At 42.5% G+C, this 27,616-nt stretch overlaps 1 protein-coding gene across 1 annotated transcript in view; it reads left to right on the top strand.

Moving 5' to 3' along the window:
• The window catches only part of LOC127571096 (coatomer subunit gamma-1), a 66,292-nt gene that overhangs the window by 8,916 nt on the left and 29,760 nt on the right, over positions 1-27,616 (top strand). Inside the window, exons 2-9 of the mRNA XM_052017155.1 lie at positions 904-956; positions 6,953-7,033; positions 12,120-12,191; positions 13,724-13,803; positions 16,042-16,117; positions 23,582-23,674; positions 24,525-24,611; positions 25,569-25,726. Of these exons, the coding sequence (XP_051873115.1) occupies positions 904-956; positions 6,953-7,033; positions 12,120-12,191; positions 13,724-13,803; positions 16,042-16,117; positions 23,582-23,674; positions 24,525-24,611; positions 25,569-25,726 (700 nt within the window). The remainder of the gene's footprint in view (positions 1-903; positions 957-6,952; positions 7,034-12,119; positions 12,192-13,723; positions 13,804-16,041; positions 16,118-23,581; positions 23,675-24,524; positions 24,612-25,568; positions 25,727-27,616) is intronic.

The following is a 27,616-nucleotide window of genomic DNA, read 5'->3' as shown; positions in this document are numbered from 1 at the left end:
CTTTGGAAAATTCTTGTGTGGGTCCGGGAGGAGAACCTATTACAGATGATTTTGTGGCTATGAATAGAACCAGCACACAGTCCTACGTATTTTGAGGAAGGGGACTGTTTTGTGAGATGGTGTGGCAGAGGAACCCTCTGCAATGTCTCAAGATACTTGTACCAACAGAATTTGGTATTTTCGTTTACAATTTATTCAGCAGTGAAGCAGTAAATTTCCTGTCTGACAGCAAGGCACAGGTGAGACATGAATTTCTCCGCCTGAGTGATAACAATGTTTATTCTGTCCCACCGTTGACCCTATTCTCTCCTGTGTCCTGTGAAGCCTGGCTGCTCTACCTGACCCTAAGTAGAGCTTTAAACTTCACATCCCATTCACTATTGAAATGCTCATTTCCACCTCTACAAACTGGCCGATTCCATTCTTGACTCCATCACATCTGCAGCTGATACCCAACCCTAGTGTTGGTAAGCTCCTAATCTCGGCCCAGATTGTGGTGCACCCTGGCCTTCCATTTCCACCTTCTAAGTAAACAAATGGTGTACCATCTTGCCTTTTTTCCTTCTCTCGCCTCATTCCACCCTTGTTGTTTTGATTTGGCTGCCATGCCATCAGATGTTAAATATAAGAAATTATCCCAAATTCCCTGTGCAGTTATATCTTTGCTGTCTTGTACCTCCAGCTGAATCTTTTGATGATTCTTGTACATAGGATCCATTTGCCCCACAATGGAAACTGTCATCAGATTCATAATTTTAAATGTTTCCTGGAACCTGATCTAATTAGTTATTTATTCCTGTAGAGTATCTGGGATATTTTTGATGCTCTGCTGTTGTGTGTTGTTGGCTTATTTCTGTATGCTATGTCATGATGGTTTTTGTATCTTCCCACTTCCTTTTCCAGGTGGGGGCTCAAATCCATTTCAGCATTTGGAGAAGAGTGCTGTACTGCAGGAGGTAAGCATTGATCTTGATGTACATCACTTTTCCAGTCCCTGCACTCTAAATTTGGACCAGCTAGTCTTGCCATGATAGGTCACTAGACAGTGATAGAGTCATACAGCATGGAAATGGGCCCTTCAGCCCAACTGGTCCAAGATTCCCTTCTAAGATAAGATATTTATTTATTAGTCACACGTACATCGAAACACACAGTGAAATACGTCTTCTTGCGTTGCTGAGAATGTGCTGGGGCAGACCGCAAGTGTTACCACTCTTCCATAAGCTAGTTCTACTTGCCTGTGTTTGGCCCGTATCCCTCTAAACCTTTCCTATCCATGTACCTGTCCAAGTAGCCTTTAAATGTTGTTATTGTACCTGCTTCAACCACTTTCTCTAGCAGCTCATTCCATATACTGAACACACTCTGGGTATAAAAGTTGCCCCTCAGGTTCCTATTAAATTTCTCCCTTCTCACCATAAACCTATGCCATCTAGGTCTTGATTTCCCAACCTTGGGGGGGAGGAGATTGTGTGCATTGACCCTATCTATGCCCTCATGATTTTATATACCTCTAAGAACATCCCCCATTCTCCTACGCTCCAATGAAGACCGTCCCAACCTGCTAACCTTTCTCCAGGACTCAGTCCCTCGAATCCCGGCAACATCCTTGTAAATCTCCTCTGCACTCTTTCCAGCTTAATGACATCTTTTCTATAGCATGGTGACCAAAACTGAACACGATATTTCAAATGCGGCCTCAACAACGTCTTATACAACTGCAACATAACGTGCCAACTTCTGTACTTATTAATACCCTGACTGATGAAGGCCAACGTGCCTTCACCATCCTGTCTGCCTGCGATACCACTTTCAGGGAACAATGTACTTATACTCCTAGACCCCTTAGTTCTGCAACACTCCCCAGGGCACTACCATTGACTGTGAATGTCCTACCCTGATGCTTCAGGGGAGGAGAGGCAACCGAAGTGGGAAAAGGTAGGATTTTGAGAGTTTGGTAGTCCAGTCAATCACGAATACTGTTATGAACCTTCCAACATTCTAGCAATGTTACCAACATCAGCAGCTAATCCTGCTAGGGTCAATGGTGTTAGAAGGTCATATGTGAATGGATGATAATAAGTGAAGATCGCATTGCACCACATATCTTATCTCTTCTGTCCGAGGCAAAGAGTGGTTTGAAGATTAAGACCTTGAACTCAGTGCAGAGCATTGGGTAGCTGTGATTGCTGCCCTCCTGTGGGCTTCCGTGACTTGGACTAGCTACAGCAGGCACTTCAAAGCATTGGAAAGCCATTGCTAATGCTCTATCCACATACCCACTGGCAGGATAAGTGAACTAAGGTCTACATCCTCTCCCAGACCAACATCCCAGTGCTGAAATCCCAATTACATTTACTCTGTTCCTTGGGGCAAGGCACATTATTTGCATGCCCGCCACCAGACTTCTGCAAAGGGCTCTCTATTCTTAAAATTAGCAGGTGGAGAGCGGAATGGATTCAAGTATGTGCTGAAGGTCTTCATGAAAATATGCCATGTCACTGACTCCTGGGATCTCTGGCCCAGGACTGGGCCTTGACCCAGGCCCACAGGAAGATAAGTGCCGTTTAACACGTGACTAATGAGGTGGTGCAGGAGGGAGGGCTTCAGATTTTTGGATCATTGGGCTCTCTTCTGGGGCAGATGGGACCTGTAGAAACGGGACGGTTTACATCTGGACTGGAGGGGGACCAATATCCTTGAGGGAAGGTTTGCTAGTGCTGCTCTGGGGTGGGGGGGGTGGTTAAACTAGAGTTGCAGGGGATGGGAATCAGAGTGGCAGGGCAGCAAGTGGAGTGGCTGTGGGGAAAGTAGATGTTAAGCCTACAAGCAAAATCAGAAATTGACACGTTGATGAGCATGGTGGGACTAATGTTCTGAGGTTCATCTATTTCAACGCGAGGAGTATTGTAGGTAAGGCAGATGAACTTAGAGCATGGATCGGCACATGGAATTATGATGTTGTAGCCATTAGACTTGGTTGCAGGAGGGGCAGGACTGGCAGTTAAATGTTCCGGGGTTGTGGTGTTTTAGACGTGATAGGGATGTATTAAAGGGGGAGGGGTGCATTACTCATCAGGGAAAATGTCATGGCAGTGCTCAGAGAGGACATACTGGAGGGCTCATCTACTGAGGCAATATTGGTGGAACTGAGGAATAAGAAAGAGATGGCCACATTAACGGGACTATATTATAGAGCTCCCAATAGTCAGCAGGATTTAAAGGAACAAATTTGTAGAGAGATAGCAGACAGTTGCAAGAAAAATAAGGTTGTGATAATAGGTGATTTTAACTTGCCACATATTGTCTGGGACTCCCATACTGTAAAGGGATTAAATGGGATAGAGTTTGTCAAATATGTTCAGGAAAGTTTCTTCAGTCAATATGTAGAGGTCCCAACTAGAGAGAGCGTGATACTGGATCTCCTCTTGGGGAATGAAACTGGGCAGGTGATAGAAGTGTGTGTAAGGGAATGCTTTGGATCTGGTGATCATAATTCCATTAGTTTCAAAATAATTCTGGAGAAGGATAGGACAGGTCCTTGGGTTGAGAATCTAAATTGGAGTAAGGCCAATTTTGATGGCATCAGAAGGGATCTGGCAGGTGTGGATTGGGATAGGCTGTTTTGGACAAAGAGATGCTTGGTAAATGGGAGGCTTTCAAAAGTGAAATATTGAGAGTACAGAATCTGTATGTTCCCGTTGGAATAAAAGGCAAGGCTAATGGGTTTAAGGAACCTTGGTTATTGAGGGATATTGAGGCCCTAGTGAAGAAAAATATCAGGTATAGGCAGTTAGGATCAAAGGAAGCGCTTGAGGAGTATAAGAAATGCAAGAGAACACTTAAGAGAGAAATCAGGAGGGCAAAAAGAGGACAAGAGGTTGCTCTGGCAGACAGGGTGAAAGAGAATCCCAAGGGTTTCTATAGCTATATTAAGAGCAAAAGGGTAGCAAGGGACAAAGTTGGTCCTCTTGAAGATCAGCATGGTCATCTATGCATGGAGCTGAAAGAGATGGGGGAGATCTGAAATGAATTTCTTGCATCTGTATTTACTCTGGAGACAGACACAGAGACTGTAGAACTGAGGCAAAAGGGTAGGGAGGTCATGGACCGTATCCAGATTACGGAAGAGGAGGTGCTGGTTGTCTTGAGGCGAATGAAGGTGGATAAATCCCCAGGGGCTGACAGTGTCCCCTCAGACCTCATGGGAGGCTAGTGCAGAAATGGCAGGGGCCCTGGCAGAGATATTTAAAATGTCCTCACCCACGGGTGGGGTGCCGGAGGACTGGAGGATAGTTAATGTTGTTCAAGAAAGGCTCTAAGAATAAGCCAGGAAATTATAGGCCGGTGAGCCTGATGTCAGTCGTGGGTAAATTATTGGAAGGTATTCTAAGGGACAGGATATATAAGTATTTGGACAGACAAAGCCTGATTAGGGATAGTTAATGTGGCTTTGTGCGTGGTAGGTCATGTCTAATCAATCTTGTAGAGTTCTTCAAGGAGGTTACCAAGAAGGTTGATGACGGAAAGGTGGTGGATGTTGTCTACATGGACTTTAGCAAGGTCTTTGACGAAGTCCCGCATGAGAGATTGGTCCAGAAGGTTAAGTTGCTTGGCATTCAGGATGAGGTAGCCAATTGGATTCAGATTGGTTCAGCAGGAGAAGCCAGAGTGGTAGTAGATGGTTGTCTTTGACAGGAGGCCTTGGCTAGTGGTGTGCTGCATGGATTGGTGCTGGGTCTGTTGTTGTTTATCATCTGTATTAATGATTTAGATGATAATGTGATAAACTGGATAAGCAAATTTGTGGATGACACCAAGATTGGGGGTGTAGTGGACAACGAGGAAGGCTGTCAAAACTTGAAGTGTGATCTTGACCAGATAGGAAAATGGGCTGAAAAATGGCACATGAAGTTTAATGCAGACAAGTGCGAGGTGTTGCACTTTGAGAGGACAAACCAAGGTAAGACTTGCACAGTGACTGGTCGGGCTCTGAGGTGTGAGATAGAACAAAGGGACCTTGGAATACAGATCCATAGTTCTTTGAAAGTGGCGTCACTGTTAGATAGGGTCATAGATAGCTTTTGGCACTTTGGCCTTCATAAATCAGGGCATTGAGTACAAGGGTTGGGACGTTATGTTGAAGGTGTACAAGACATCGGTGAGGCCGGATTTAGAGTATTGTGTGCGGTTCTGGTCACCTACCTACAGGAAAGATATCAATAAGCTTGAAAGAGTGCAGAGAAAATTTACACGGATGTTGCTGGAACTTGAGGACCTGAGCTACAGGGAAAGGTTGAATAGGTTAGGACTTTATTCCCTGGAGTGCAGGAGAATGAGGGGAGATGACATAAGTTTAGGGTGAAAGGTGAAATGTACAAGGGGAATCTGAGGGGGATCATCTTCACTCAGGGCGGTGTGAGTGCGGAGCGAGCTGTCAGCAGAAGTGGTAGATGTGGGTTCAATTGTAACACTTAAGAGAGGTTTGGATAGGTATGTGGATGGGAGGCGTTTGGAGGGACGTGGTCCGGGTGCAGGTAGATGGGACTAGGCAGAAGACCAGGTTGGCATGCACTAGATGGGCTGAAGGGCCTGTTTCTGTGCTGTAGTGCTCTGTGACTCTATGACTGCTCGAAGTGGAGAAGGGGCATTTAGTCTGGCACTGAGAACCTGAGGTTTGTTGATCAGGAGCACACAGAAATCCAGTGTAAATGGCAGAAGGGAGAGAATCACAACAGGAGCAGAAGTAGGCTACCTGGCCACGCAGGCCTTCACTGCCATTCAATGTTTGTGGCTTATCTGTCCCAAACTACGCATCCTCCTGCCCCACCTGCGGCAGATTCTATAGATTCCATTTTGGAATGCACAGAATAGGGGTGGAAGCAAGTTATCCTTGATCCTCAAGGACTTTCAAATCATTTGCCTTCTCGTTCAGTTATTTGTCGGGGGCTTTCCCAGTGGAGGTTGATTGGAGTGACAGGAGGAGATAAAATAAACAGAGGAACATGGCAGACAGATGGTTGTTGAGGTTCACTTGTGGCAAGAACCCACCAGCTGATTCAATTACAGAGACCCAGGGTGAGCTGCTGCACATCCTGTGGAGGATTTATAGTGTCAGTGGACTAATGAGCTGGGGATATGAGTTCAAATATCATCGTAGCAGCTGAGGAATTTAAATTGTAAATTAAATGTTCTACAATATTTAAACAAAAAGCTAATGCCAATAATGGTCATAATACTATACAAGTGTCATTTAGAAATAAAAATCTGATTGACTAATGCATTGGAAGGAAAAGTACTGTATTTTTTCCATTGATTCTAACTGCATTTTGAAATGGCATAGTAAACCATTCAGTTGTATCAAACTGTAATGTTAAATTACATAGAATTTGAAGAAATGGAACAGGCTATGAAGCCCAAGTTGTCCTTATCAGTGTTTATGCTCCACAGGAGCCTTCCCCCATTCAACTTCATATTATATAAGCATACCTTTTTCTACCTTGTATGCATCTTGTTTCCATAAAGCAGTGTGTGCCAATGGCTTTTTGTGGCTGTGATCTCTAGATTCCAAAGACTCTGAGATTATTGATAACTTTTTTGATTTATGGTTCACCTCATAGACTCCATCATCACCCCTCTCCTCCTCCTCCCTCCCCTCTTCCACCCACCCCCCCCGCCCTTCTCACACCTCCCCCTGCCCTTCTCATACCTCCACGTCTACCTCATCAAATTTCTTCAAAATATTTGTGTGCTCACCTCCAGCTTCCTCTGTTCTAGAGGGGTGATGGGGAAAGTAAAATAAAACTTGCACTTGGGTGTAATATACTTGTCCTTTTACATTGGTATCATGGCCTCTCTCATCTCTGGCATTTACTGTGCTAATTCTTAGTTTGTTAAGATTATTTATGAAATAGCACAACACTTATTTTTTTTTGCTATTTTCTCTCTTTAGGCTCGCGTTTTTAATGAAACTCCAATCAATCCTCGGAAATGTGCTCACATTTTGACCAAGATCCTGTACCTGATAAACCAGGTTGGGCTGCTCTTCATAATTTTGAAAAGAAACGTTGGTATTTTGAACAAGTTGTTTGAATGGCATTTTCAGTCCTTTGAGGAATTTGCATCTGATATCATCAGTCTGTACAGTCATTGCTGGAAAGCTTTAATATGGTTTGCTGAAATGTAAGGTGGGGTTTAATACAGAAGAAAAGCGGTTTCTGTGGTTGGGAGAACTTCTGTTTGTAAAAGTGGTGATGGTAGAAATGCTAGTACTCGGTTACGGCTGTATTCAGGCGTTTATACCATTGGATTTAATCTAACAGCAGAGAGCTCCTTTACAAGGGACACAATGATGTGCTGCTAGATCTGTTGTTGCCTCGTGGTACACTGGTGAAATCCAAACATGGAGTGATAATTGGTATAGTGATGTTTTCCCAAAACCTCCCTGTAGCTTAAAATATACAAGTTTTTGTGGGGTTTGTAATTGCACAGAATCAATAGACAGAACCAGACAATTTGACTCAACTGATGTCAGCGAGGAAGATAGTCAGCAAGATTATCAACACAGGTGCACCTCAAAGATTGGCCCACTGCTCTACTCTCTCTCTACACTCATGACTCAAACACCATCTATAAATTTGAGAATGACACTCTGTTGTTGGTAGAATCTCAGATGGCAGTGTACAGGAGTGAGGTAGACCGGCTGGTTGAGTGGTGTCGTAACAACTGCGCACTCAATGTCAGCAAGACCAAGGAACTTGTGGACTTGAGGGAGGGGAACTTGGGGGAACACACACCAGTCCTCATTGAGGGGTCAGCGGTGGAAAGGGTGAGCAGCTTCAAGTTCCTGGGCGTCAACATCTCAGATGAATAATCTTGGGCCTGACACATTGATGCAATCACGAAGAAGGCATTGCCAGCGGCTCTACTTTGTTAGGAGCTTGAGGAGATTTGGTATGTCACCAAAGACTCTTACAAATTTCTATAAATGTACAGTGCATTCTGACTGGTTGCATCACAGCCTGGTATGGAGCTTCCAATGCACAAGATTGCAAGAGGCTGCAGAAGGTTGCAGACTCAGCCAGCTCCATCACGGGCACAACCCTCCCTGCCATCAAGGACATCTTCAAGAGGCGGTGGCATCCATCTTTACGGACCCTCACTATCTGGGACATGTCCTCTTCTCATTACTACCATCAGGGATGAGGTACAGGAGCCTGAAGACCCAAACTCAATCATTTTGGAATAGCTTCTTCCCCTCTCCCATCAGATTTCTGAATGGTCCATGAACACTACCTCATTATTCCTTTTTTTTGCACTATTTATTTATTTTTGTAATTTATAGATTTTTATGTCTTTGCACTGTACTGCTGCCGCATAACAACAAATTTCATGTCATGTGATAATGGTTTTCGTCTTGCTGGAATCCTCTTGCACTTAACTTCATGTCACTCTGTTAATGTATCCTGTACCTTTCACCCTTGTGTGTTCATCTGGCTTCTCCTTGAACACAGCCACTCTATTTGCCTCAGTGCTTCTCTGGTGCAGAAGTAAGACTTTTATTCCCTGGAATACAGAATAGAACCTCTCTTTCACGGTTATGAGTCTTTGGAATTCTTTGCCCCAGAAAGCTGTGAATCCTTGAATAAATTTAAAGCTGAGATTGAGGAAATCAATGAAGAGAAGGTGGACAAGGAAAGTTGGACCAGCCTTGATCTTGAATGGTAGAGCAGGCTTGGGAGGCTGACTGACCTACTCCTGTTCCTATTTCCTATAGGCTTGTTGTATTTTGGTTATGGTTTTAAAGACAGAATGGAATTCATAAGGCATTTGTCAAGAAGCGTATATATTACCTGAAGGGACAAAAGGGTGTGACCACAAAATGTAACAAGCCATTGTTGGGTTGTTTGACAACCTGTGACTGATGTTGAGACTTGTGGACAATTTTACATTGTCATTGCCAGCCATCGCAGTAGGTGGCACTCTTGTACCAGAGTCTGAAGGTTGAGACTTGATCCAAAGATTTTAATTTAGGCAAACACTCCAGCACAGTATCAAGAGAGTGGTGCACTGTCAGAGCTGTTATATCTTGAATAAGCTTTAAATCAAGCTTCCATCTGCTTGCTCAGTTGAAGAACCCCAGATATAGTGTCAAACAGAGTTTGATTGCCCTTGTCAACTAACATTCCAAAAAGTTTATTTGAAATTGGTCTCATTTGCCATTGATGATCGAATGTTACATAAGTGGGCATTCTTTTTAAATGTTGGTAACTTTTAGAAGCCATGGCAATTTGAAAATTTGTACTTAGTGAAACCCTTAAAAATAGAGGACTTACCCACTGATACTTAATTGGGGTTCTAAGGGTTGGTCAACAAAATCAGGTGGTCAGTATTTTGCATCTTAAAATGTAAAAATAGTAGGGGAACACCGGCATCATAGATATTCAGTTGAGAAATTGGGTAATTCTTCAATAAATATTCTAGAAGAAGAAAATAAGTAATATGGGCATTCTTGTTGGTATCTAGTGGTCAAAACTGGTCCCTTGAATCTGGGTACAGATTGACTTTGTGGCCATAACAAATTCAGCATTAACTTGTACTACAGAACATTTGCACAACAGAAGTGGGGACATTTAACCCCATATTCCAAGGAGCTAAGATGTAGCTCAGTTTTTTTTTATTTTTTGATTGCAGTAAACTGGGCGTGTTAACTATATTTACAGAGCAGTGTTGCGTTTTAGATGTCAGGGAAGAAAATATCCCAAATGGCCCCTCCCCTACAATGACCTCATAGGGTACAGTAGCATAATAGCTAAGTTGCTGGAGAAGCAGAAAAAGTTCTTTATCATTGATCTAGAGACGTGTTTGAATTCCACAGTGGGTGTTGGGGAATTTAGATTTAAGTAAATAACTGCAGGCAATACAGCTTCTATCCCGCTGTTACAAGACTATTGAATGGTTCCTAGTACAATAAAGTGGACTCTTGACCTCACAATCTACCTCGTTATGAGCTTGCACCTTATTGTCTGCCTGCACTGCACTTTCTCTGTAACTGTTGCACTTTATTCTGCATTCTGTTATTGTTTTACCTTGTACTACCTCAATGCACTGTGTAATGAATTGATCTTTATGAACAGTATGCAAGACAAGTTTTTCACTGTACCTCGGTACATGTGACAATAAACCAATTCTAATAAACATTAACAAAAAAGCTAATCTCATTAATGAACTGACCAGATTGGCATTAAAATCATCTTGTTCACTTTAGAGAAGAAATTGTGCAGTCCTTAATGTGGTTGACTCTTAACTGCCTTCCTAGTGGAGGGGTAATTATGAATGGACAATGAGTGCTGGGCATTGCCACTGCCATCCACATCCCGTGAATGAAAATTTGTTCTGGTGAAGCACCATGTGGTCACCAATAGATGGTGCAGTTGCAGCATGAATTGTGCTGTCTCATTTTGTCCCATTTAGCAGACCAGCCAGGAGAATGCAACATGCTTTATAATAGTTTGCATTGATAGTTCCTGGTTCCACACCAACTGTTACTCCCTGGAATCCAGTGCCAGGACCACAGCAGCTGCCTGCCACCTCCTGCATTTACCCAATAGATTTTTAAAAAAAATTTTACTTACAGTGTGGTAACAGGCCCTTCCGGCCCAACGAGTCCGCACCGCCCGTTTTAAACCCAAATTAACCTACCCGTATGTCTTTGGAATGTGGGAGGAAACCAGAGCACCCGGAGGAAACCCACGCAGACACGGGAGAACGTACAAACTCCTTACAGACAGCGACGGGAATCGAATCCCGATCGCTGACGCTATAATAGCGTCGCGCTAACCGCTACGCTACTGTGCCGCCAATAATGTCTGCCAATGGTGAAGCGGGTAGAAAAATCAGAAGCTGGTCAAGAGTGCAGACATCTCAGTGGTTTGGAGGGCTGGGTGGAGAAGAAATGTGAACAAATTTGAAAACTAGAATTTTAAAACTGAGGCAGTCATTTATGGGTTTGTAAGCAGAGTGAATTGCTGCTCAGCAGTGTTATCTTAATGGCCAGATTTTGTGTTACTGACCTGCAGAAGTAAAAAGATAAAGCTGCAAATATGTCTAAATTATTAGATTGAAATGGGAGAGGTTGTTCAACCTCTCAATCCTGTGTGCCAGTTGGTGCGATGAAATTTTGTTTTCTGTCAATGGAAGATTTAGCAGCATCTGTAAAGAAAGAGAGCTGTTTCAGGTAGTGGCCCTTTGCCAAATCCTCACTGTAGATTTCCTGTAGAAACTAGTCACAAGGGATTGTAATTGCATCCTGTCAGCCCGGACACGTAACCCAGAGGTGAACGGACAGTGCATTGAGTGTAACACTCCATGTTGAATGAATTTCCTCTGTTTGCCTCAAATTGTCGGTGAGAAAAATGTGGCCTCATCGAGTAAAACTTGCTGCAGGCAAATGGATAACAGCACAGCCGGCTTATACATCCCAGGCCTTAGATGTGATCGTTGGGGCTTGCTTGCATTACGAAAACAAAGATGCAGTGTGCCAATTGATACTTGTGCAGGGCTCATCCATAGTAGGGTCTTGAAAACATAGTTGTCCCAATAATTAGGGAGCCCCCAATTAGTTCTGTTTTAGGTGCTTGTTGTGTTACTTTTTTGGTCATCTACTTGAATCCTTCACTCTGCCTTTTCTACAGATGCTGTCTGACCAGCTGAGTATTTACTGTATCTTGGTTTTTGTTTCAGATTTCCAACTTTGTTTGTTATTGATGGATATTGCCTCACCTCCAACATTTACTGTTGTTATTTTAAGAGCAAATGATGTAGCTAATTGCACCAAGAGGTGGGCATATGGAGGGTTTTGTGTGTCCCTGCATGAGCTTCTTCTGGAGATACTACTTTACCAAATTCCCACAGGGGTTGTGCACCCTGGAGTTTGGCATCTAATGATTTTCCTCGGTAGACAGAAATGCCACCAGGTTGAGCATATTTGTGAAATGCCATCTTTTGTGTAACCTAATGTGTATTTTGTTGTGCTGTAACTTAATGTATAAATCTTGCATGTTCACCCAGTGGTCTTGTTCTTGGGTAATCTGTAACTGAAGCTTTTATATTGTTAACAGGGAGAGCACATGGGCTCAGTGGAGGCTACGGAGGCATTTTTTGCTATGACCAAACTCTTCCAATCAAATGATGTAAGTATTGATTACCAGTATTACAGAAGTGCTCTGGTGCTTCAGAGTCTGTGCTTGATTTTGTGACCAGCCAGGAGCCATTGCTCTGCAGGGGAAAATTATCATGCCTCATCTAAAGGGGTTAATGTACTTCACTTGTGATACTTTTACTCTGGTTGATCCCATCGTAAAATGCAAATCTGGAATTATTAGTACATCCTACAGTTCAAAGTGCTCTTTCCAGGCATCACTTGAGTAAAAAAAAGCTCCTATATTCTGTTCCTCGCGCTTCTAATGAATATATTCTAAAATTACGGGCACCCAATTTGAAACTTGACAGAAATTGGTGACCACACTGTTTGTGAATTAAACCTTATTTCTGTACTATCGCCTTTATTGAAATCCGTGGCAGTTTAACAAATTACTTGGGCAGGGTGGTTCCCCTTGTTTAATGTAGTTAGATGAAGTGGGAGACAGCCATGTGTCCAAACTGATGCCGTTACAATTCCACTCATTTATCTGTTTCGAAGCAATCCCTGATCATATAGCATCAAATGTTACTGGGTCAGAAATCACCAAGTACCCCATTAGTTTAAAAATTTGCAGTGAATCATAATTAACATAACTTTTACATTTTGGGTATGACTTTTCATTATGTAAGCGGTGTGTGATGAGATCTGGAGGGGCTGGACTGAAAGCGGATGTAGGAGTGGTCATTGAGGTATAAACCCGTCCCCTCACTAATTTGAGATATATGGTAACATGCCTGGAAGGAACAATGACTTTGGACCCATGGGTCCTAAAATCCCTCACACCTGGAGTTTTCCTTGCCCTTTGCCTGGATCTGTTGCAGAATAATTGATGAAGGTTAATTGTCATGACTAGTTAACAGCTCCATTATTTGTCTTGTGAATACCAGTTAGTAGCATTAGAAAATGTTAGTCCTTTTTTTTTGTCCGGCAGTTCCTTTTAGATGTTTCTTGCATGGAACCGATGAAACTGCTTGGGCAGTTTTTACCTAGTTGTTCATTATCGGGTCACAGGACCAGCTGATAAGCAATGGGATTCCAGCCATTGTAGTTCAATGGAATAGAATGAGCTGCAGTTATCACAATTGGCAGGTAGAAGGCATCCTGCCGAAGACCTTGAAGCAATTGCCATTATTTAGTACAAAGACATCAGTGAGGTGTATTTCAGAGTGGGTGTGGAAACTCATGCTGTTGGTGATGAGCAGGGTGGTAACTGCTTTATTCTAGTTTGAACCTCAGTCAACAGCCTTACTCATCATTTAGCCATTCGTGCATGCAAAATTGCTGCTGTGCTTGGCTATGTAATAGGTACTGAGATGCAAAGCAATTTATTGTATGTGACTTGCTTCCTAATAAGATGATAAATGCAGCCCTTTCTCCTAGATGAAATTTTCAAAATCAATTCAATGAGAAAAGTATGAGTGCTGAATAATTTTCACATACAAATTGTCAAGTGATTACTGCTGAACCTTGTAGGCACAAAATATCAATGAATTACCCGTTTATTTTCCTGTCTCAATTCAGCCCACCTTACGAAGGATGTGCTATCTGACGATTAAAGAAATGTCTACCATTGCTGAGGATGTCATCATTGTTACCAGCAGGTTAGTGTTCTGAAGTTAATAAAGGCGCTTTTCCTTTTGGGTTATTAGGAATCGTAATGCCGGCAGTATTCTGCATGTCCTGCTCCACAGAGAACCATGCAGTTTCTGATACTGCCAGAATCTGGATGAAAGCGGGAAATGTGTGTTAATATTGAGCTTCCAAATTTCTTTCTTTAGGTCTGAGTCTCTACCTGACAGGTTAATCTGTGTTCCTTTACAGATTTTCGTAAACAAGCTGAATACCAATGTGATGTTGATCATTTGGAGATTCTTTGTTTCCTTTTGAGGTTTTCATTAGAGTGACACGGCTAAAGGAACTTTCCGATTGTGTTCCCTCAGATCAAGCTTACATTTATATGGTATCTTAAAGCTCCTTCACAGTCACTTCACAATGTTTAGTTTTTGAAGTCACACTTTTAACGAAAGCAAACACTAGAAATCAGATAAAAGCAGAAAGTGCTGCAGAAACCTTCAGGCAGAGTTGTTTGAGAGTAGACCAGAGTTAACCTTGCATTGGAGCACGTAATCTACCTCTGAGATGGATATTTGGTGGCAAGTAGGGTGGGGCTGCTTTACTTCAGTGAAATTACAGCCCAGAACAATTGATCTTTTAACTTGCAGATTTCACAATTTTTTCACTTGCATGGAAAGTATAATCCCTTCATCTTTAGTTGGTACTCTCCCTCATTGGGTTGCGGCTTTATCAGTGGAAACATTTGATATATTTTAAAATCCACTGCCCCTGATCTTTTCCAGACATAGTTGATAAAGGTGATTTGACTGGTGAGCTTCACTATATCACCAGGTGTTAATGTGGTGCATTGGACTACAAAGATAAAGCTTGGTGTGCTGCAGGCACAAGTTCCCACCCGAGTCTATTGGGTTAGTCAATCTAACCCATTGTGACTCTGTCCCTATTGGTTCAGAGCAACAAATCAATTGGTCACAGTTCCTGTAGTTCTGTGACTGACTGAAAGCTTGCAGATACAGAGCGAGGGCAGAGATTAGGCTCGGATGTGATGCCGTTCAGCACTGAAGTGTCTCAGCATTTACTGTTTGTACGGCATGAAGATTGGAGGAGGTATCAGTGAAAGGCTCCTGCTGTTCTGCCATTTTAGAGCTCTATTTTTCGCCTCTTTATATTACAGTTTACAACAGATGCTAGAGCAGCAGCTTTAACGTGCAAGATTTCAGTCAGCAAAGTACAGGCATGGGAGGGATTCCAAACCTATAACATCAGCAATAAAGTTCCACATCTATGGTAATTTTGTCCCGATGTCTTGTAGTTTCAATTACATTGGGGGTTATGGGGAATAAATTACACCAGACATGCTATATTCCAACTGCAGACAGTATGCTCTTCACCAGCATGGGGTGTTAATAAGATACACTCTTCATCACAGAACATACTGTCTTTACAGCAACTCTGATTTCGTGTCACTTTTTAACAATATTTATCTCCTGGTCCAATTATTTTTGAATGCATGAGAGCAATTCCTGGACATTCATTAGGGAGAGAGCCTTCCCATAATTGTCATCCATGTGTCAGCAAGTTGAATGGGAAGCCAAACACTTTCTTTTGTTTTGATTGAAACACTCTTTTTAGAAAGTATATTTGAGCAGATAGTTGGGTGATTGGTTTAAAATCTAAATAAAGCAGAATAACAGAGATGCATTATTTTCTGAGAACATTGGAGTGTGCTTCGAGCCTTGGGTAGAAGGAGAGCTCATTGGCAGTATTCTGTGTCAGCAGGTCATAATTTCTAGAGACTTGACCAAAGCTAGGCTGATTGTCTGGTGCATTGTTCAGGTGAGATATTTGCTCCCAAGGGTGGATGACACTATTTTGAAGAGCAGGAGAGCTCTTCCTGGTGTACTGGTTAATATTTAAACCTCTGCCATCATGACTAGAATAGATCATCTGTTCATTTATATCATTGTTGTAGGGGCTTCATTGGCTGCCATGTTTCTTTTGTTATAGCAAAGCCTACAAAATAATTCATTGACTGTAATGTGCTGTAGGATGTCCTGATGTTGTGATGATGCTACTTGAATGCAGGTTCTTGATTTAAAGACCAGAGTAAAGGATCTCATGGGCGAGGGCAAAATGATGTGGCAGTTTAATGGGTGTCTACTGTCCTGAAAACGTTCTCTTCATCGACAAAATAAAAGAATCATTTTATGTCGTGCAGCCAAATTCTTGCTTCAATTATTAGACTGTGCTTTTCCTCCCTTCAGTTTGACAAAAGACATGACTGGCAAAGAAGACAATTATCGTGGACCTGCTGTGAGAGCACTGTGTAAAATTACTGATGTAAGTAATGCTCTTAAGAAAGGGTCTTCCAGATCATTGAAGTACATGGATATGATTTAAAAGCAAGGGTCCCTCTATTTGTATAGATATATATGTATATTAGAACTTGTCACAATCAATATTTTTAATTTTCAATCTCTCTGCTGATAATAAAAGTCCTTTTTGGGTGGTGGCAAACTGTTTTCCAGTGGTGATGTGCAAAAATATTCACAGATTGCTGCTGTGGAAATTGTCACACTAATACAGTAAAAAAAATTTGGGCAAAGAAGAGCTTCCCCCTAGGTCTTGCTCTGTATTTGTTTGGGAATGCTTGATGAGACTTAATTCCACAATACTGCAGTGCTCATATCCCCCCACCATGGTTGAAAGTACAATTGCTGGTAATAGACCATTTCCTCCAGGAGAAACCTTTCCTCGTTTCCATGATTTGTGAATCATATCAATCATATTGACCAAGCCTGGTTGTTGTACATTGCTAATTTTTATTGGTTGACCATTGATGGCCTTGGCTTCAGGTGCCAAAGTCCTGGCTTTGGAATTTGTTCCCTAAATCTCTCCTCCTCCTGTACCTTGCTCTCCTCTCCTTTGAAATCTTCTACATTGACTAAAAATCTGCCTTTGGTCAAGCTTCTGGTCAACTGTCTGATTATCATCTCTGTGGAGATATAAATATTTTCAGTGGTATTTGTGCTAAAGCTGTTTTATGCTCTTTCCCATAGATTGTTGTTGGTTTAACTATGTGTACTACTTATAGAACATGAGAGTACAGTGCAAGAAGAGGCCCTTCAGCTCACAATGTGTGTGCTGACCATGGTGCCAAATTAAACTAATCCCTTCTGCCTGCACATGATCCATATCCCTCCATCCCTGCCTGCCTAAATGCCACTTAAATGTTACCATCATATCTGCTTGTACCACTACTCCTAGCAGCACGTTCCAGGCTCCTACCACTCTGTAAAATAAAACTTGCCTCACACATCTCCTTTAAACTTTCCTCCTCTCACCTTAAAGCTGTGCCCTCTGGTATTTGACTTTCCACCCTGGGAAATGGATTCTGACAATCTACTTCTCATAATTTTATAAACTCCTATCGGGTCTCCCCTAATGAGATGATGAACTTCATTCATTGCAAGAGGTGCATGTGCTGCTGACAAAAGCAGGCATTTCCTTCTTTGACTTAGCCATTTTTTTGGTTCCTGCTGGTGGTCCACGCATGAAAACCTTTGTATGTATAAACCAAACCAAAAAAACCAAGAATATAAACATGAACCAAAAAGGTACTAATCTCCTGGATTGTTACCTGAGCCACATGCAAATTGGCACAGGGTCAATAAGATCAGAGCTGAATGCACAGCTCAAAGATTGGTGTGGGAGAAGTGGGTTTGAATTCATGAGACTTTGGCACCAGTATTGGGAAAGGAGGGAGCTATTTGGATGGGACAGGCTCCAGCTGAACCACACTGCGACCAGGGTCCTGGTGAATCACATAACTAGGGCAGTGGATAGGGCTTTAAACTCAATAGTAGGGAGGTGGGTTTGGGAAAAGTATGGATAAAGTAAAAGGGAAGGAGAGCGCAGGAGAGGTTACTGAAGCCTCCAGATTAAAAAAAACAAGACATTTAGAAAGGGATAAGAACTTAACTTGGGCAATGCGGAGACCAATTTGAGAAGAATGGTGGTGTATACAGGACCGAAGGTGTTATATTTGAATGCATGCAGTATATGAAACAAGGTAGATGAGCTTGTAGCACAATTAGAAATTAGCAGGTATGACGTTGTGGGCATCAGAGTCATGGCTGAAAGAAGATCACAGCTGAGAGCTAAAGTCCAATGATACACATCCTATCAAAAAGACAGGCAGGTGGGCCGAGGGGGTGGGGTGGCTCTGTTGGTAAAAAATGAAATCAAATGTTTAGCAAGAAGTGACATTGGATCAGAAGATGTAGAATTCTTGTGGGTAGAGTTAAGAAACTGCAAGGATTTGAAAGACCCCGATGGGAGTTGCATACAGTTGACCCTGCAATTTGAGAGAGAGAAACTAAGATCAGATGTATTGGTATTACAGTTGAGCAAAGGTCAAACAAAGGCATGAGAGAGGAGCTGGCCAAAGTTGATTGGAAGGGGAACCTAGCAGGGATGACAGTGGAGCAGCAATGGCAGGAGTTTCTGGGAGTTATTCGGAAGACACAGGATCATTTCATCCCAAAGAAGAAGCAGCATTCTAAAGGGAAGATGAGGCAACCGTGGCTGACAAAGGAAGTCAAAGACAGCATAAAAGCAAAAGAGAGGGCATACAATATTACAAAAATTGGTGGGAAGCTTAAAAACCAACAGAAGGCAACAAAAAACCAATAAGGGGAGAAAAGATGAAATATTGAAGGTAAGCTAGCCAGTAATGTAAAAGAGAATACCAAAAGTTTTTTCAAATACTTAAAAAGTAAAAGAGAGGCAAGAGTGGACATCAGACCGCTGGAAGGTGATGCTGGAGAGGTTATAATGGGCAATAAAGAAATGGTGGACGAATTAAATAAGTATTTTGCATCAGTCTTCACTGTGGGGGACACCAGCAACATGCCAGAAATTTGAGAGAGTCGGGGCAGAAATGTGTGCAGTCGCTATTACTGAGGAGAAGGTGCTTGGGAAGCAAGATGGATAAGTCGCCTGGACCGGATGGACTACATGCCAGGGTTCTGAAAGAGGTAGCTGAAGAGATTGTGGAGGTATTAGAAGTGGTCTTTCAAGAATCACTAGACTCAGGAATGGTTCCAGAGGACTGGAAAATATTAACTGTCGCTGCACTCTTTAAGGGAAGGAGGCAAAAGACAGGAAATTATAGGCCAGTTAGTCTGACTTCAGCAGTTAGTAAGATGTTAGTCCATTATTAAGGATGAGGTTTTGGAGTACTTGGAAGCACATGATAAAATGGGCCGAGGTCAGCATGGTTTCCTTAAGGGGACATCCTGCCTGACAAATCTGTTGGAATTCTTTGAAGTAACAGGCAGGATAGACAGGAGAGTCAGTGGATGTTGTTTACTTGGATTTTCAGAAGGCCTTTGACAAGGTGCCGCACACGAGGCTGCTAAACATGGTATTACTGGAAAGGTACTAGCATAGATAGAAGATTAGCTGATTGGCAGAAGGCAGAGTGGGAATAAAGGGGTCCTTTCCTGGTTGGCTGTCAGTGACTAGTGGTGTTCCTCGGGTTGGTGTTGGGTCCGCTACTTTTCATGTTATATGTTAATGATCTGGAGGACAGAATTGAGGGTTTTGTGGCCAAGTTTTCAGATGATACAAAGACAGATGGAGGGGCAGGTAGTGTTGAGGAAGCAGGGAGTCTGCTGAAGGACTTGGGCAGGTTGGAAGAATGGGCAAAGAAGTGGCAGATAGAATACAGCGTAGGGAAGTATACGGTCATGCAGTTTGGTAGAAGGAATAAAGGCGTAGACTATTTTCTAAACTGGGAGAGAATTCAGAAATCTGAGGTGCAGAGGGACTTGAGAGTCCCAGTGCAGCATTCCCCAAAGGTTAACTTGCTGGTTAAGTCAGTAGTAAGGAAGGCAAATGCAATGTTAGCATTCATTTCAAGACGACTAGGATATAAAAGCAAAGATGTAATGCTGAGGCTTTACAAGGCATTGGTCAGACATTTGGAGTACTGTGAGCAGTTCTGGGTCCCACATGTAAGGAAGTATGTGCTGGCATTGGAGAGAGTCCAGAGGAGGTTTACGAGAATGATCACAGGGTGAAAGGGTTAATGTATGAGAAGTGTGATGGCTCTGGGCCTGTACTCGCTGGAGTTTAGAGGAATGAGGCGGGAATCTCATTGAAACCTACCAAATATCGAAAGGCCTGGATAGAGTGGACGTGGAGAGGATGTTTCTAGTAGTGGCAGAGTCTAGGACCAGAGGGCACAGCCTCCAAATAGAAGGATGTCCCTTCAGAACAGAGATGAGGAATTTCTTTTGCCAGAGGGTGGTGAATCTGTGGAATTCATTGCCACAGATAGCTTGGAGGCCAAGTCATTAGGTATATTTAAAGAGGAGGTTGATGTGCCCTTGATTAGTAAGGGCGTCAAAGGTTATAGGGAGAAGTCAAGAGAATGGGGTTGAGAGGGAAAAATAAATCAGCCATGATCGAATGGCAGAGCAGACTCGATGGGCCAAATAGCCTAATTCTGCTTCTGTGTCTTATGGTATGGGTGTCAACAATCTTGACGTGGAAGTTTTTCATATTATAGCACCATTGAAAGCAATTCCTACACCCGAAAGCATTTGAGTCTGAAGTAAATTAATCCCGGAATTCAGGGGTCTATGCTGCAGGCTAGCATCAGCAGTGAGGGTATTGGCTGGAATTCTGCCAACATCTAAATCAAATCTGCCTTTAGTTAAATGGTATCTCCACAAAGCTGGGCATAATTGAAGCATATGTTTCTCAGTGATGGCCGTCAGAAGAATCCTCGATGTGTTATTAGCTTCCCAGAAGTCGGACTTTCTACAAACCCACCGGGAGACCATATTTTTCATACGTTTAATGTTAAAGATTCCATATGACCTGGCTTTAAACAGCATAAAAAACATAAGGCTGCATTAAATAGAAAAACGTGCACTTGTACTATTGAAGTAATTAAGTGGGCGTCTGTCTCTAGGATTGGGGGAGAAATGTGAAGTCCATGGCTGACTGGAAATACCAGGAGTGCAGAGAGGATACATTACCATCTGCAGATGAACAGACAGATTAATATTGATCTTATGTTGATTCATATTAATATTAACCTTGTGTTGATCCGTTTTATTTGAACCATTGGACGTTTCTAGATATTTGTGTCTTTCAGACTGTCGTCATTTTGAGATTTTTTTTTCTTACTCACTTTTTACTGGAGAAGCTTGATTTGGGATGTCGGTGCAGATTTTAGTAGAAGTGCCAATTATAGTTAACTGCCTGTCAAAGAAAAAAAAGCTGATTTTCACTTGGTTATTCTCTCCTCTGATGCTGTTCAATCTGCTGAGGAATACCAGCACTTCCTGTTTTGATTTTTGATTTGCTTTCATCATAAACCCTCCCTCTCCCCATTCCTTACTTCCAGCGAGTGCAAAGAGATCATGGAATTTTTTTTTGCGGCAAGGATTATGCATAGTCAAATCTGCTGTCCTTGCCCCTTTCAAACACACATCAATCGTTGCGTCCTTGCAAACCACACTGATTCCCCCCCACCCTACCCACACCGCTCCCCCACTGCCGTTTCTCTAAATTCTTTTTCCTAGTGTCACTTATTATTGCCTTTGAGAATGGTGTCTATCTTTCCTCAGTCAATAATCCTTTCAATCAGGTTGCCATCTCTGCCAGGGCACTGAAATGACACTTATCATAATCACAGTAACTCAGGATGTCTTCAGTAATTCAGTCAATTTGTTGAATTTCTTTTCCATTTTCTTATTCCCTAATGTAAGTTCTCTTTTTGTAAAAGATCCCCATTTGGTTCTGGCTAAAATCAACTTGGATCCCAATCTCTGCCATGTAATTTTTACCCCCGTAACCCCACACCTGATGCCAGACTTGAACAGGTAACTCTGTTTCTATCTCTTCAGATGCTACCTGACCTGCTGAGCATTAGGTGTTTTGTGATTTCCAGCATCCACAAAAGGATAGCACTGTGGTGCAGCCAGTAAAACAGCTACCTCACAGCTTCAGCAACCCGAGTTCAGTCCTGACCTCCGGTGCTGTCTGTGAGTTTGCATAGTCTCACTATGACCACATGCAGTGCCTCAGTTTCCTCCCACGTCCCAAAGACTTGCAAGGTGATGGGTTAATTGGCTACTCTAAACTGCCCCCAAGTGTGTGGTTGAGTGGTTGAATCTGGCGGGAGTGTGAGAAGGAATAAAAATAATGAGATTAGTGTAAATTGGTGCTTGATGGCCAGTGTTACTCAATGGGCTGATGTGCTTGTTTTTCTACTCAATGATCCTGTTATCCTATTGTTTTACTTTATTCTTGTGCATTTTACCACAGTTATCGGGGAGGATATTTAATATCTCTTTGCAGAACCCGGTAGGACCATAGGATTTCCGAGGGAGAGACGAGGAAGGAAGCCACTAAGACCGTTTGCCTGTGCTTCCTTTATTAAGCCAGCTTAAAAAAAATTCAATTACAAACAACCCTGACTTTATGAAATTGGAAACTAATGTATAATTGCTGCAGCCAATCCCATTAGATCTGAATTAACATTCATTCCTATGATAGTGATACTGACAGAAGTGGTCATTCCCAGCTTGTTTCAGTGAATTTCCCATTTCTTTTTTCCATTTCTAATTAAGAAATTTGGTGCTGTTTTATTTTTTAAAAAAAAACACCTTCCCAAACCAACTTTTCCCCTTTCCTTCCCCCTTGCTCCATGGTTCTGTTACCAATGGCCAGTGCAGATTTAAGGAAAGAATGGTTTGAAACAGGAATTGCCAAGATCTCTGTACTATCTTCTGAACACCAGTGAATCAAAGAATTAATTCCACTGCTCCAAGCCCCTCTCTCAACAATTATGAAGTGTTTTTTTTATGCATAGGCTTCTGCAATTCTAAACATTTATATTTCCCAGTGGTGATGCTGCTTTGACTCTAAGCTCTAAAATTTTCTCCCTTAACTACCCTGCTTTCTGTCTTCTCTTTCTGTATAGTCACTCCTTAAGACCTACTACTTTGACCAAGCTTTTGATCAGCTTTTCCTCATATTTTCTTCTTTGAATTATTGTCAGATTATAAGATATCTTTATTAGTCACATGTGCATTGAAACACACAGTAGAATACATCTTTTGCGTAGAGCGTTCTGGGGGCAGCCTGCAAGTGTCACCACACTTCTGGCGCCAACATAGCATGCCCACAACTTCCTAACCTATACGTCTTTGGAATGTGGGAGGAAACCAGAGCATCCGGAGGAAACCCACGCAGACACAGGGTGAACGTACAAACTCCTTACAGACAGTGGTCGGAATTGAACCTGGGTCGCTGGCGCTGTAATAGCGTTATGCTAACCGCTACACTACCGTGCCTGCCCTCTACACTACCATGCCTGTAGTAATATGATGTCTTCAGATGTTTTGTTACATCTAAAGTATGGCATAAATAAAATTGTTTTATCAATCAATTCACACTTCTGGTTAGCTTGTTCTCTGTGCAGACTACAAAATGTGTTTTTTGTTTAATCCAGGTTGTGGCTTGTGAATTCTAACATGGTGAACACACTGATGTATCAGAGTGCACAATGTATTCTTACAAAGCTGATGGCTCTCTCCGTGAAGTGTAGAAATATCTGGTGTACAAAAGTGATTCAACTGCATATTGACTTTTTCAGCATCATTGCCTTATTGGTCCTCCGAGCAGTAAACATGTCTGTCCAGCTGATGATTAAAATAGTGACTTTTCTGAAGATCATATTTCAGGTCTCATTCACCTGCTCTCTTGTTTGTTTCCTAACAGAGCACCATGCTGCAAGCCATTGAACGTTACATGAAGCAGGCAATAGTAGACAAAGTTCCCAGTGTCTCCAGTTCTGCATTGCTTTCTTCCTTGGTGAGTGGTGCTATCTGCTGCAAAATATCCTACTGCATTCTGTTGAAGGAAGAATGCTTGTTATCCTGAGTGTACCAAAGCATTTTAGAGAATCCTGTCTCATTTTATAAAGTCTTTGTACCAAAGTGCGATAGTGTGGTTGTTATTGGGTTGCTAAACAGAAGCCTAGATGATGGAGCTGGAGAGGTGTCCCACATGGCAGTTGGGAAATTTGGTTTTGAGTAAATGAGGTAATCTAGAATTAAAAATATGAAGTCAGTAATGGTGACTGTGAAATTAATGAATTGTTAAAGCCTGCCTGGTTCATTAATGTCCTTAAGTGGGGGAATTCTACCATCCTTGCCCCTGTTGGCTCGCAGGTGACTCCAGACTTATTTGGAGGTGCAGTTGTCTCTTAACCGTCCTCAGGAATGGCTGAGCAAGCTACTCAGTTCGAGGGTGGTAACAGATGGATAATAAATGCTGGAATAGGGCATACTGGTGTAGGATTCAGAATTTGCCTTTGAGCATACGATATAATCCTAATAATTCGTAGTCCGACTACTCGGAAATCCTGAGGGTTTCGGCATTTGGCTCACCGGATGACGTTTGCTATTCTCCCTTCTTACTCGCCTGGGTCCTGCCTCCTGCAGTCTCTGTAAACTTAATGGGTTCCCTGGAAAACTTATTATAATATGGCAGCATCATTTTAAAAAACAAAAGTGTGCTGGGGTATTAATATGAATAACATCCTGTAGTCTGGAAAATCTGCTTGTCCAACACCATGAAATTCCTGGGTGTGCTGGAGTAAGTTGAAGTATTGGTTGAGAGAGAACAGTTATTAATCAGTCTTTTCATTTGTGTTTCACAGCATTTGCTCAAGACTGGTTTTGATGTGGTTAAACGCTGGGTGAATGAAGCTCAAGAGGCAGCCTCGAGCGACAACATTATGGTGCAGGTAAATTAATTGGCTGTACAATCGAAAGCAATGAAGCAGTGCAAATGTTTCCACAGTAGCTTGACGGGTATCATATACCTTCCAGTGTTCTACTGAATTCAGGGTTGAATCTTTTCTCTCTGCTGAGGTGGGTTTTTTTTTTCAGTTGGCAGTAGGATATTAAAGCAAAGAAGTTTGTAAAGCATTGTAAATTGCTAATTAGCCCTCTCCAAAAGTTGTGTTCAATTCTGGCCACTAGAGTTAGAAAGGGCACAGATTTACAGTCACATCATATTCTATTTACATAAGAATGTAGGAGCTGGAGTAGGCCATGTGACCCACTCTGGCTGATTTGATCTTGCCCTTAATTCCACTTACTCTGTAGACTCTATAGTGTTTTTAAAGTAGTAAAAGAACCCAATATGATTCATTGCTGCTATTATCAAGCAAGATTTGACCCAACTGATTAGGGAGAGAGTAGGATGGCTTGATCAAAGAGGTGGGGTTTATGGAGCCTCTTAAAGTAGAAAATGAGGAAAAGAATTGATATTCCAGAGTATTGTGCTGAATAGAGAAATGTACCTGAATGATGTCAAGGTAGAGCAACTTCCGTCATGTTCTTTTGGGGACAATGAGGATTATGAGGAGATTTAACTGACTGTTGAAAGTTGTGAATGTTTTCAACAAGTTGTATTACATGGTCAGAAGTGCTATTTTTAGGTTATGATCTGAACCTTAGCATTGTCGACATATTCGGGAAAATTTCCAATTGTACCGTAGGAAGAAGAGCAAGGAATTTTCACTAGTTTCCTGGAGAATATTCATCTGATTCCACTAAAAATAGCATAACTTTTAGGGGAGATCATTCTATGCTTAAATAAGCTGCTGTATTTGCCCACTAAAGGAAATTTGTCATATCCTTTGTCAAGTCCCAAGGATAAGAGAGAGAGTGCGAGTTCTTCCTTTCCTTTCTTTCAGTACCATGCTTTGGGTCTACTGTACCACATCCGCAAAAACGACCGGCTCGCGGTCAACAAGATGGTGACCAAGTTCTCACGCCAGGGCCTGAAATCCCCATTTGCCTATTGTATGATGATTCGTGTGGCGACCAAACTGCTGGAGGAGGATGACAGCAGGTGAGAACTTGATATAGGCTCGCCACCTTTACAAATGAACCAAGTTTTCCTCTTTGACTATTGACATTTATTATGAGCGATTGAAGCTGGCAAGAATGGAATAAGTGCTTTCTGCCTACCAAACCTTAGTTTCAAAAGCATCTCCCATCTTATGAGGAAAGGTTTCTTTTGACTCCTGGACATGCAGTGTTTTGTGATATTTAGGACATAGAACAGTAGAGCACAGAACAGGCCCTTCGGCCCACAATGTTGTGCCGACATAGCTATTCCCTCCTACCTACAGAATGCCCATGTCCCTCTATTTTCCTCTCATTCATGTGCTCATCCAAGCCCCTCTTAAAAGCCCCCAATGAATTTGCCTCCACCACCCTATCAGGCGACGCATTCCAGGTATCCACCACTCTGAGTAAAGCAGGTACCCCTCACGTCTGTTCTGAACCTAGCCCCTCTCACCTTAAATGCATGCCCTCTGGTATTGGATTGCTCAATAATGGGGAAAAAGATATTGCTTGTCCACCCTATCTATGCCCCTCATAATTTTATACAATTCCAACAGATCTCCCCTCGGTCTCCGCTGAGAAGAGCCCAAGTTTGTCCAGCCTCTCCTGATATCACATGCCCTCTAATCTAGGCAGCATCCTGGTAAACCACCTCTGCACAAGATCACAAGATCACAAGATAAGGGAGCAGAAGCAGGCCATTCGGCCCATCGAGTCTGCTCCAAGGAAAAGGGAAAAAGAAATGGGGTGGGAAAAAAAGAGAGAGAAAAAAAAACTATTCTAATCCCATTTGCCAGCCTTATCCCCATATCCCTTGATACCCTGACTATTTAGATATCTGTCTATCTCCTCCTTGAACACCCCCACTGATCTGGCCTCCACTGCTGTGCGTGGCAAGGAGTTCCACAATTTCACCACCCTCTGGGTAAAGAAACTTCTCCTCATCTCTGTCTTGAAACTGTACCCTCTAATTCTAAGATTGTGCCCTCTGGTCCTGGACACGCCCACCAAGGGAAACAGCCTAGCCACATCTACTCTATCCTTACCTGTCAACATTTTAAATGTCGCTACGAGGTCCCCTCTCATCCTTCTGTACTCCAGCGAGTACAGTCCAAGAGCCGACAAACGCTCATCGTACTTAAGCCCTTTCATTCCTGGAATCATTCTCGTAAATCTCCTCTGAACCCTCTCCAACGTCAGCACATCCTTCCTAAGATGCGGGGCCCAAAACTGCGCACAGTATTCCAAATGAGGCCTCACTAGCGCCCCGTAGAGCCTCATCAACACTTCCTTACTTTTATACACTATACCTCTCGAGATGAATGCCAACATAGCATTCGCTTTCTTAACCACCGATCCAACCTGGTGGTTAACTTTTAAGGTATCTTGTATAAGTACCCCCAAGTCCCTTTGTACTACCGCACTATCAATCTTCTCTCCTTCTAGATAATAATCTACCCGCTTATTTCTACTTCCAAAGTGTACAACTGCACATTTCTCAACATTGAATCTCATCTGCCATTTTCTTGCCCTTTCTAAAGCCTCGACATCCCTCCTATAGTGAGGTGAACAGAGTTGCACGCAGTACTCTAAATGCAGCCTAACCAGACTTCCATAGAGATGCATCATAACTTCTTGACTCCTATACTCAATGCCCCGATTAATAAATGCAAGCATTCCATAAGCCGCCTTAACCACCCTATCTGCTTGTGTAGCCACTTTCAATGAGTCGTGGACTTGCACCCCAAGGTGCCTCTGCTCTTCAACACTGTTAAGGGTCTTGCCCTTAAGACTGTACTGTCTCTTGACATTAGTCCTACCCAGGTGTAACATCCTGGTTAAACTCCATCTGCCATTTCTCTGGCCACACCTGCAGCTGATCTATATCACA

Source organism: Pristis pectinata, chromosome 6 (genome assembly GCF_009764475.1).
Source record: "Pristis pectinata isolate sPriPec2 chromosome 6, sPriPec2.1.pri, whole genome shotgun sequence".
In the NCBI taxonomy this organism is placed as follows: domain Eukaryota; kingdom Metazoa; phylum Chordata; class Chondrichthyes; order Rhinopristiformes; family Pristidae; genus Pristis; species Pristis pectinata.
The sequence above is the reverse complement of the archived record's forward strand: the minus strand, read 5'-3'. Positions and strand labels throughout refer to the sequence as shown.